At 37.7% G+C, this 12106-nt stretch overlaps 1 protein-coding gene across 3 annotated transcripts in view; it reads left to right on the top strand.

The window, feature by feature from the left end:
- Nucleotides 1-12106, top strand: part of LOC122798298 (cytosolic non-specific dipeptidase-like) — a 670350-nt gene that overhangs the window by 440437 nt on the left and 217807 nt on the right. For all 3 annotated transcript variants that reach the window (XM_044067122.1, XM_044067123.1, XM_044067124.1), the window contains exon 5: nt 4758-4846. In XM_044067122.1, the coding sequence (XP_043923057.1) occupies nt 4758-4846 (89 nt within the window). The remainder of the gene's footprint in view (nt 1-4757; nt 4847-12106) is intronic.

The following is a 12106-nucleotide window of genomic DNA, read 5'->3' as shown; positions in this document are numbered from 1 at the left end:
GAAAGATGATGTATTTATTTTTTTCCTTCTGTCGTCGGCATACAAATAGATCCTCTGGTATCGTATGCTTTAACTGTGAGGCCAGTGCCCATTATGATAACTCTTTTCTTATGGTAACTTCTTTTGGTGTTTTCTTTTTTCATGTTTGTCAACTGGTTTTTCTTATGACACACCGATGATGGAGGCAAAGTAATGATTATAGTAGGTGATCCTGTAAATTTTACTTTAAGATGAACCATTTTGAATTATCTCATACAAACCGGAACACGTTTCCCCTAGTGCTTTGCATCATATAGATATAGTTAGGCTCTTGTATAGAATGCTTTCATCAAAGTAATCGTGTAGGAAGATTTCTTCCTGTTGAATAGGTTCCTTGTTTAACAAGCACTTCTAACCTTAGTTGTTTTTTTTTTTTTCATTATCATTAGCGGACCGGAGTTCCGCTGTGGCGACCCCTAACCGGGAAAAGCCGAAAGACACAAACAAATTCTTATCATTATTTATGCATTTAGAAACTGCTTCATCTGTTGCAACCATTGTACTGGACATGCGTAAGACTTCAACAACCATCTCAGGTGGATTTTTTTCTGTCCTTGTCACTTGTAAAAAATTTATTCTGTTTAAAACAAAACATCTGGGAATTCATAAAGCATATTTAAGTCACATTCAGTTTGTTTGTCAGTGAACACAAGGCACCATGCCTGACACCAACGTACTGCCACCAAGTACCTTCCTTGTCTTCGTGAAAGAATGAAAAGCAAAAAGTATAAAATACGTGAATGGTGAATGCATGGAGAAATAACAAGAGCCATAAAATAACTGGCAGTACCTGAAGGTTCCATCCCTATTAGTGACTGCTTGAAGTAAAACATGTCCTTTGCTATGCTTTGATTTCTTGGGTTTTGTCCAGACACTGGAACTGTAGGATTGGTGCCTTTGGTGCCCTCTACTGATTGCAGGAAACTCCTCACAGCTTGCGCTCCACTGCCCCTTCAATGGCAATATGCTATTTGGGCAATAAGACAGACTGCGTACTTACGAGTAGGAAGTCAAAACACTCACTGCTATTGGGGATGTTTGTTGCCCTGCAAAAGGGAGAGGAACTTTTACTTTTGTAAAATCAGCAGTCCCAGCACAGACAGTAGGATAGAGGTTTTCAGGGCAGAAGGGAATCCCCATTTAAATGCTGCCCTGGAGGAAGACTTGGTCCTGGTAAGAAGGGGGTAGGGGGTCCTTTTGATCTTTTCATCCTATGACCCCTGATGGTTTGCCTGACTGTTCTGCTCTGGAGGCATTCAGGGGATGTCTCTCCTTGCACAAACTGAAGTAGATGGCCATTACAACAAATTCCTGGGTAATGGGAATTGTACTTGGAGGCCACTTCATTCTCTGTTTTGGTAAAACCTTCCTGTTCAAATTTCCAATCACCAGCTGTACCACCCAAGCAAACGTAAGGAGCATTAGGAGAGTTTTGTGCTGTCATCCAAAAAAAGAGCAGTCCAGGAGGTCCCACAAGACCAGAGGATTTTATTTCAGATTCTTTTTATTGCCCAACAAGACCAAGGACCTCGGGATGATCCTCGATCAGAGTAATCGCAATCGATTTGTAAAGGAGACATTTTGGATGGTCACAGTATGATGCAGTCCATCTTTCTGTGCCTCCATTTAGAGGACTAGATATGCTTGTGGAGCTTCAGGATACAGATCTATATATAAAAATGAACAAAACATCAAGATTGCTTCACTTCCAGGGTGTGCCGACCATTATCAGTTCAGAGCATTACTATTTGACCTCAACACAGTCCCCTGGATGTTCCAGAAATGCATTGCCTCAGTCATGACTTGCATGCAACTTTTAGGAGTAGATATCTTTGCATATCTAGACAAATTGCTCCTCACAGCCCCATTGATGGATCTCCTCACAGCCGCACTGATGGATCAGCCTGGTTATAGACAAAGTTGGAGCAAACATTGTCCTTCTGTCTTTGTGAGTAACTGTGAATATGGGTAAGTTCCATTTGGAACCCCCACAAGACCTTATCTTTAGGTTGTTGTCGTCTCAATACTTGCAGACCTTTGGCAGTTCTTCCACAGGAAAGAATTTTATCCTTGATGACAGAGGTAGCTTCTCTAATTCAGCAAGATCAACCCTCAGCACTTCGTGTTCTTAAGTATCTAGGTGTTATGGCAGCATTGATACAAATGGTTCCCAATGCTAAATTTGACATGAACATTCTGCAATAGACTCCCGATGTTTAATGACTTGTTAGTTAGGCCATTCAACACCATTCCCCAGGTTTTTGGCATAATTGTTACAGGAAGGAAAACAAAACAGGAATATATACACTCACAGTTTGTTCCCTGGGTCTCCAGTATGTTTATCTTCCCACCCCTCATACAAAGACTACTGCAGAAAGCCAAAGGTTGCAAGGGTCAACTTCATTGTCATAGCCCCTTATGGCCCTACCAAACCTGGTTCCCCTTACTGTGACTTCACTTGAAGGAAAAACCTATTCTCCTGAAAAGTTTCAATGTAGTAATTCAGTCCATACATTCCAATACAAAAATTGCCAGGAGCTCATTTCTCTGGTGATAGCTAATTATGGCTCCCCAGAAAGCTTCATGTAAAAAGATCTGTATGGATAAATGCAGAAAGTTTTCAGTGTGGGCTTCAGATATGCCTTTTTTGTCCATTTCTGCATTGCTAGATCAGGTGTTAGCCTTTCTGTCACAATTATATATGAAAGAGTTGCTCCTCAATTGAAGTCCATTGCGAGCAATTTCATGTATTCCTGAAAGGTTTCCAAGCCACGCATTACAGGGTCATACTTCATTCAAAACCTTCTTCAATGGGATTTTTCATTATAGGCTTCCATTGAACAGACCATCCCTGACTTGGGAACCCTAGTTTTATGCTTGAATGTCTGACTTAACCCCCTTTTTGAACCAACTGCTTCAGACAACCTCCGTTCTGGTCATGGAAGACTGCCTTTTTAGTAGCCATTACTTCCGCTAGAAGAGATTCAGAGCTGTGTGTGTTTGTGCATATAAATGTGTGTGTGTGTGTGTGTGTGTGTGTGTGTGTGTGTGTGTGTGTGTGTGTGTGTGTGTATATATATATATATATATATATATATATATATATATATATATATATATGTATATATACATAGACACACACACACACGTGTGTGTGTGTGTCTGTGGAAGCATATGTTTTTGTTTGTGTGTTTTTCATTGAAAGGTGGTTCAGCTGATAAAAAATCAGCTGATTGAACAATACCAGCTTTTTTGGTAAGAGACTGATGCATAGTGGATATTGGGGAACATACCCTTTCCTCAACTGTAGTGTGATTTTTGAGTTGGTGTTAAGAATGGTATGTGTGGGTGGGGGCAGCCCCCCCCCAAAAAAAACACTGTTTTCAATCCTTTGAGGATTGATGTTTGTGTTTAATCTGTCATTTTGATGATGTATGTTTATAATTGGTGACAAAATGTTAGGCTCCTATTTTTGTGTTTGAGTGTGTGTGTGTGTGTGTGTGTGTATAAATACATATACGTACATGTGTGTGTGTGTGTATGCTTTATGTATATATATTGCATTTATGCTTTCTTGTGGTCTTTGTGGAGTCTCAGTCTGGTGATGGCAGCAGGATTAGGTGTTAATGAGTTGAGAGGAGCTTCAGCTAAGAGGAGTTTGCCATGCCCAAGGATTCCAGTGTCCGCACAGAGACCAGAGAAATGTAACATGTTCCAGAAAGTACATAACTTGTGTTTTTCTGCATTACGGCGGTAGCGTTGTTACCTCACAGCAAGAGGTTCTCCCGCTCGGCTTGGCTTGGGAGTGCCTTCTGTGTGGAGTCTGCATGTCCTCCCCGCGGTTGGGTAGTGTTCGAAAGACATGCGTGCATAAATGGGCGTGCCTTCGTTGAAGGTTGGGCATCAAGCTGGCAGCTTGGCATTTCGTAAAAATCTACTGCCGATCATTAGCGGACCGGAGTTCCGCTGTGGCGACCCCTTACCGGGAAAAAGCCGAAAGACAAACAACAACAACCTCATTAAATTTTATCGCATGTATCTTGTACATTTAGTTTTAAATGTAGGCAGTAAAATGAAAGTTGATTACCTTTGGCTGTTGAGTGGTGGTTGTCAGACTCCCTTCAGGGTAGGAAGGGGGTTGGCATGATATAACAATGGGTGTTAAAAGTTTGACTGATAACATCTTGTCTGCTGGACTATTTTCCGTGTGTAATTTTGTCTTGTCTACACATTCTAAACTCTTTGTTAATTTATATGTTGATGTGCTTCTGGAGCATTTACTGTGTTACTGAGTGTTTGAATACCTATTAAATATCTAATTAACGAATAACAAGTAGGAGGAGTTAGTTTGTAATGTGGAGCTGTCAATGTAACTGCAGTAAGGAACTATGAATGAGCATACTTACATCCATAGCACTGTGGACTTTGATTGGTACTGCGTGGCACATCCCGTTTTCCTATTTAGCAAGCTTTTAGTTAAGATGTGAATTTTCTGCAGTCCACACATATTACTTTGTCCACACCGTTCATTATTAAACTTCTTTTGTACCTCTCAGTAAAGTCTACTTCATGTAAGCCCCTCCACTAGTATAATGTGTCATTATTTGTGTGCAGGTTTAGCTGGTTATTATTCATACATGTACTGGCATTGACAAATTTGTATTACTGATTAGGTTCCACAGTACCACACTGACTAATTTAATTTGTGGTGTGTTTAGGAAAACTGTATGGAAGAGGTTCCACTGATGACAAGGGTCCAGTATTAGCATGGTTGAACTGCATTGAAGCCTTTCAGCAGATTAAACAGGTACTGTAATTTGGTTGTTTTTCTTCTGGAACTATGTATTTAGATATTTTGTATGGTTTCTAGAACTTGACAGTCTGTGTGCAGTGGTTGAACTGGGGACAGGGAATGGCTTCAGAAATATCTGTGCGCATTACATATTTTAATACTGCATCGCTATTTATTTTGTTCTTTGCCCAGAATGTAGCAAAGTGTCCAAATAATGGTTGCAGCTTTCAGGAGAGCATTTACTATGGGAAAAAGTTCAAAACACAAGCAATTTGGAGCTCCTAAATTTTTTGGATGTGCTGGAAGCTCCCTGAATTTCTTATTTCTTCACTGATATGCTGAAGTAAATGGATAAAGTGTTTTCTTACAGTGTTAGCTTGACCAAATAAACTTCTGAAAATTGTTTTTTTTTTTTTTTGTAAAAGTGGCTCCTTATCAGTAGTTTCTGATGGATCATTTTGTTGATGTGCTTCATGAAAGCTGGAGATGCTCCTTCTGTGGGCATATGCAGTGCACTTGCTGGGTCTTCTGCCTATTGATAGAAGGATTGACATCACTGCATCGATAGTCATTTATTTTCTCTAGCATGGCTGTTAAATCTGCTATGGACTTATCAGAGACTGCTTTGTTTTACTGGAGTGCTTCACTGTTTTTTCTTTTGATCTGTTACTCAGTACCTTAATTTCTTTCTGTGATATTTTGATGTTCTCTTGACGGTCTAACAAGGGAAGTTGCATATCCTCTTCCTTGTGTGAATATAGACAGCTGTATTGCACACATTTGGGAAACATGATAAAATGATTTTTAAGAATGTCCTTTTTATGTTTGTGGAGTAATACTTAAGATACATTTTCTATTTTGTAAGATACTAGCTAAGATGCTGCTTTTGACAAGAAAGCAAAAAAAAAAAACATGGAAGATTTTAGTTTTCCTGATATGGTTGCTATGGTGATCCCACTTCAGTTATAGAAGTATAGGTATTCTAAAGTAGTTGTCTTCTTCTTTGTGCCTTGTCAGTACTCTCCTTTACACCATGCCTCCTTTCTTCAGTAGAGACACTGTAGTAAATCCCAGCCTAAATTTGTTGGTGCCCATCCAGTCATCTAAGTAATGTTTGTTGGTTTACTGGAAGTTAGTACAAGGTTTGGGAGGCACTGGATGATGGCCCTTCACTGTGTTTTAATTATCTTTTGGTAATGGTTTAGGTTGCTGGTTCTAGTATTGATGGAGATACTGGATTTGTAGAGGTACAGAAGGTTCAGGACAGTCAGGTTTCTAATAGTGTGGTAAGCACTACAGATGTTTTCTCTTAAAACTTCATAAAACATGGAATAAAGGGGCATAACTTTGTCGTCTTTTGGAAGCTCAGGGACTTTAGGTCTGTGATCTTTCTAATTTCTTAATATGTTTAGTGACACACATTTCAAAGGGCAGGAGTGACACTGTACTTTATAGTTGGTCTGATCAATGCTGAGAATAATAGTGATTACATCTTTAGACCTTAATGATATTCCTTTGGCAAATAGCTGAGCTAAATGAAAGGATTTCCTGACCACAATTGTCACACGATGGGTAAAGGGTGTCCGTTATTTACCCAAGTTCCTAGGTCCCTGACTACATTTTAATTTTGCAGTGGTGTGTTTTGTGTTTGTTATGATGATAGGGAAGGGGTGTGTGACAAAAGTTGTGATAGTACACTTTTTAAGATTTAGTTTATGTGCCTTTTAGTACGTCAAGATTTTACTAAGTTCATTCTTGTGAGTTTGGGTGTTAGACGGTTATTAACATCTCCCCAGTGTGCAGTCTACACATATTTTAACCAGAGGCCTTGTCTGTTTGCTTGGAGATTTCAGAAGTAAATGCTGAAATGGAGAGGCCCCCAGCACCATGCCCTGAAAGAGAACGATTGTCACTTTTATACTTGATGAAGCACCCACAGCTCTCACTGAGTGGGTTCTGCCTTACAGCCAGTTTGTTATCCATCTTACCACATATGGCTTGAGTTTTAAAGCATTCAGCATGGGGAGTGGTGTCAGATGCATTGGCCATGTCAAGATATGCATGGATGGCCACAGTTTACAGCCTCTGTAACCCTTTCGGAGAGGTTTACCAGATTCATGTGACTGGATCTGCCCTTCACGCAGCTAAACCTTTGCATCAAATCTAATAAATTTCTTGATATCGTATTTTATAAGGTTAGTTGTTAATATGTTCCTTTGCTTTCAGGTGAGACTTGTAAGGCTGATGGGTCTGCCATTAACTGATGGAGTTGTAGGGTCCTCCTTATGGAGTGGTATCACTACTGCAGTACCCCAGTCACTGGGGACAAAACCAGTAACTAAACTTGAGTGCCATTGCATTGGCTTGGTTAACACTACAAATTAAGCAATCTAGTATATTGTCAAGTCCTGAGGAGAAAATATTTTTGGTCTGATTAAGAATATTGTGGCCTGTAGTAGGTTTATTTCCCAACTGCTCAAGGGAGTTTTTAAGTCTGGGAATTTTTAGGTGCATCTTACATTGGAGGTGCAAGTGTTCTGATTTATTAAGGGGTAAGTTAGATACCCCACGTAATGAAGTCTTTGCTAATGGATCATTTAGAAAACGGGAGAAATGTGATTATCAGGGTACAAAGAAGGGGTTCTGCAAAAATCTGATAGTTGATAAGTTGACGCTGAGTGGACCATAGATGTACAAGTATATTTACAGACATTTGAAAATTATCCTACAATCATATAATTTCTTAACCCTATTAGACCCCTCACTCCATAACCATCTGATTTTACTTAATATTATTGCTAAAATCATTCACCATTAAAAATAATTTAATTTATTCTTTCATTCCTTATAACTTATATGACATAAAATAACTTTTTTGTTTGTTCTAAGGGTAGAAGTAAACAATGTTAAAATATCCATATTTAATTATATCAGTGTTTATTTTATCCACTTATATATAATATTCTTTACATAGTTTTCCCCATAACTTGTTCACTCTTACATTTCAAAAATGCTTTATGTAGTTTCTTCTTCTTGACAATGTAAACATATTCTATCACTTTTCTTTTAATATGGCATATTTACGTTTAGTGGTAATTTATCTATTACCACTCTCCACAAAAAAGTAACATTCTACTTTATGATTATACTGTTTGCTTCTTATTTTTATAACTTTAATTTTTTCATCTGTTAGATTTTCCCATGGTTTTACATAGTAATGTTTTATAATTAGATTCTTAGACTGTACTTTTCTTGCTTTGCTATATCATCAATTTTTATTGTCCACAAAGTATTTTCCTTGCTAACATTTTATTTCTTAATTTATACACTCTGTTTTTCTTTTACCATAACCTAAAATTTATCGTACTTTACAGTTTTACTACTAATCTCTCATCTTTTTCATTTATCCAGTTTAACACTTTGTACAAATTTAATGAAGTGGCATATACAACTGGGCTAATTAACCCTAAATCTCCTTCCTCTTTATACACAAAATGAAGAAAATACCTGTAATTCCTTTTCAAATGTGGTTGACAAAGTAATTACACTTGCTAAGTATGCTATTTTCCATCAGTACAGAATTTATCAAGTAAGCCTTTTTTCTGAATGATGATTTATATGATCTCCAGAAAAGACAGGTTTCTTTTATTTCTTCTGTTGTTTTTCCACTGAATTCTGCTTGTATCTTTATTCCCAAATTTTATACCTAACATAGAAATTTCATTCTTTGTATAGTGTATACCTCTCACCTTTACTACATCACCTAAACCTTTACTTTTCTCTTTATTTAAAACTATCCCTATCACCTCTAGACACTCAATTGTTTAGATTATTACTTTCATCTAAGTATTGTTTTTTGTAATTATTATAATGTCATCTGTAGATGTTAACAAAAATGGAATTCTTAATCCTTCGGATATTATATAGCCCACTTTCTTGACTTTGTAATTTATTGAACATACTAATTACATTCATAACTAAAGCAAAGCGTATACAACTCATTGGGTATCCCTGTCTGCACCTCTTCAAATGTACCTCTTGGCTTTACCAGCCATTTTACAAGTATTTTCACTGTATTATTGCTATATGACACTATTCGTAATTTCTTCCCGAGTTCTTTCTCTTTCTCCTTTACTCGTTCTTCATTTCTCTCATTACACTGCCATCTTCCTTTACTAATCTGCTTAAGCAACTCAATACTTCTGTTTTACTTGAAAATTTCTTTGCTTGTATAACAAGTCTTGTATTTTTTCTTGATTCCTTTCATATAATTCTTTTCTTTGTCAAACTACTTCCCGTCGTTATGTTTTAAATCTTCTAGTGTATCATTACATATTATTTTTATATTTTTCTTTCTCTACTTTTCTCACATCATATTGCCACAATAAAAACATTTTTATATTTTTCCTTTTCCATCTTCTGTTCTAGGTTCTACTAAAAACTTTACCAGTGTTGATCTTTCGGTTATGCTCTCCCTATTTCTTTCTCTTTGTCTGTACTCTTATATCAGTCCTAGATAAGAATTATTTGCTCCCACTACCTTGGTTCTTTATAGGTTCATACTAAGCTAACTGCCCTTCTGAGCTATTTTAAGCCTAGCCAATTGCCCCTTGCAAGACTCAAACCCTGCATCTTGTGTTTGTAAGGCAAACACCTTAACCATTAGACCACCCTCCCAACCCTATGTTCTTTTGCCAGTTTTCTCCAATAAATTCCAGCCCCTCTTACCTGTATTCCTAATTGCAGTCTTCTCTATTGGCAGAATCTCCTTTCTCCATTCCCATATTGGCTTAGTTCTTCAAATACTTTCTGCTACTTTATGAATATAATATTCTTTATGGTTATTGTTATTTTCCTTACAGATCTGCATTCAAAACCCCAGTCTCTCCTAGTTTCTTGAGCTTCCCCCCATGCCATCATCATCATCATCATCCTCTTTCCACTTTGAATGATAGGTTTCTGCTTGTGCTGTGTACAGGAACCTTAACTGTGTTGCTCTGAAATACCCCCTTCAAATTGGGTAATCCCAAACCACCCTGTTCTATTGGAAGAATCAGTTTATCTGACTTGACTCTTGCTATCTTCCCCTCCCAGATAAAAATCCTTCAGCTATTAATTACTATCCACAACTTCTCTAGTTGGCAAAAATATGCTAAAACTAGAGGGACTAAAAACATTTTAACTGCTTGTATCTTGCTATCCATATCCATATAACATGAGTTTCCAGTTTCTGAGTTTTTGTATTATTTTGTTTAGTCTCTTTCCCACATATCCTTAGCTGCCACACCAGAATCCATTTTAATCCATACTCCTAAGTACATCATTTTATCATGTCCCCATAAATAATGAATATTGATTAATCAGTTTGTGTGCGAATACATAATTTACAGCTTTTGCCTTTGTTTTAGCTTCATTCATTTTGTATCCTGAAAAGATTTGAAACTGCCTCAAAATGTTCCGCAACACTGAAATGTCCTTTTCTAGTTTTATCAGGCATAAAATATCTTCTGCTAATAGAGCCAGATTTTCTTGACTACCATACCAACTATATCCCTGAATTTCTGAGTCCCTTATTTTCTTTGCCAATGGTTCTAAATAAAATGCAAATAACAAGTGGGAAAGACGACACCCCTGAGCTGTTCCTCTGCTCAAACAAATTATTAGAGAGGAACCCACACACTTCAATTTTCACCTCTGATCCCTTCTATATCCTCTTAATCAAACTTATAATTTTATCAGGGAATGCAGATACTTCCTTTGCCCTGTTCACATAGCCGGCCTTAGACATAGGCCATCTAGGAGGCTGCCAAGGGCACCTCTCTAGCGGAGCACTTTTTCAGTAATCTGGATGGTGTAGGTATACCAGGATGGGTGCACTGCTTAGTGTGGGGGGCACTGTGGAGACCTTTTGCCTAGGGCACCAGTTGACCAAAGGCCGGCCCTGCCTGTTCATAAACTCCAGGCGTACTCTGACAAATGCTTTCTCTGCATCAAGACCCAACAACATCAGTGGTATTTCCTTACGTTATGCTTCCTTCTGGATCATCAGTGTTCTGTTAATGTTGTCAAATGTTTGCCTCCCCTCCACAAAACCACATTGATACATATGTATCAATGGTCTAACAGGCACCACTGCTTTCTTCCAGGATGCTGATGCTTCTTCTTCTGTTAAAATACTGTTAAACAAATCCTTCCAGATCTTTATCAGGTTCTTCTGTCCTAGCTTCCAAACCTCCACAGGAAAACCATCTGTTCCTGGGGACTTTCCTGTGGATTGGTTATACATCACCATTTTTATCTCATCTCCTCCTGTCCTAACTGCTAGTAATTGAGCCTCATTTACCATTTGGTGTATTTAAGTCTTCCATAAACATTTTCATTTGCACATTTTCTTCATTTCCATACTTCTGTGCTTTATATACTGTACAGACTTTCATAAACTTTCCAGAATATTTCTAGCCACTTATACAGGATGTTTTGTTATCTTCCTTGTTTATAGGATCTATAAGCTTGGTAACAGCCCTTTCTACTTTCTGTTGCATGAGCCATTGTGCTGAAAGTTTTTGTGCTCTGGAGTTATTATCAAAAGCATTTGCTTAACAGCAATCTTTCTAAACGTATGCATATTGCCAAGGTGTGATCCCTTATTTTCTGTTTAGCATTCTGCAGTTGCTCATCTTTTTTTCTGTGATTTCCCCATTCTGCAATATGTTAACATTTGTCAGTTTCTCTAAATAGTTCTTGTTGCTTCTTAACCATCTCTCTCTCTCTCTTTTATTTCCACCCTATCATGGGCCCAGAAAGGAAAACATAACTAAGAACGGCAGATTGTTAAAGAAATTTATGAAAATTTTTGGCATGGAAGATGTGAATTCAGTAGTAGGAGTTCAGAGTGAATTTATATATTACTCCTCAAGATACAAAAACTGGGCTAGGCTAGACAGAACTTACATTTCACAGAAACACATGCATTTAATTGAAAGTTTTGATATGCATCCAATGACTATTTCACATCATGTGCCAATAATAACCAACATAAAAATGCAGGGTAATGAAATAAAAATGAGACACTGGTGCTTTCCCACATATTGTTTAAAGAGAGGAATTTAAAAAATGGGTAGTAGAAATTATTTGGGAGTTGTTAGAGCTATTATTAGAGCTATATTTTCAGAAGAAATTCCTGTCTCCTCTACTGATGAGAACACTTGTCCCAAACTGACAGCCACACGTAACCTAAAAGGAAGGTTATCCACTCTAAGATGTATGATGCAGTCA

The sequence above is a fragment of the Protopterus annectens genome, chromosome 3.part1 (assembly GCF_019279795.1).
Source record: "Protopterus annectens isolate FY-2018-M chromosome 3.part1, PAN1.0, whole genome shotgun sequence".
NCBI lineage: Eukaryota > Metazoa > Chordata > Ceratodontiformes > Protopteridae > Protopterus > Protopterus annectens.
Note: the sequence above shows the minus strand (reverse complement) of the source record. Positions and strands in the feature narration are given on the sequence as shown.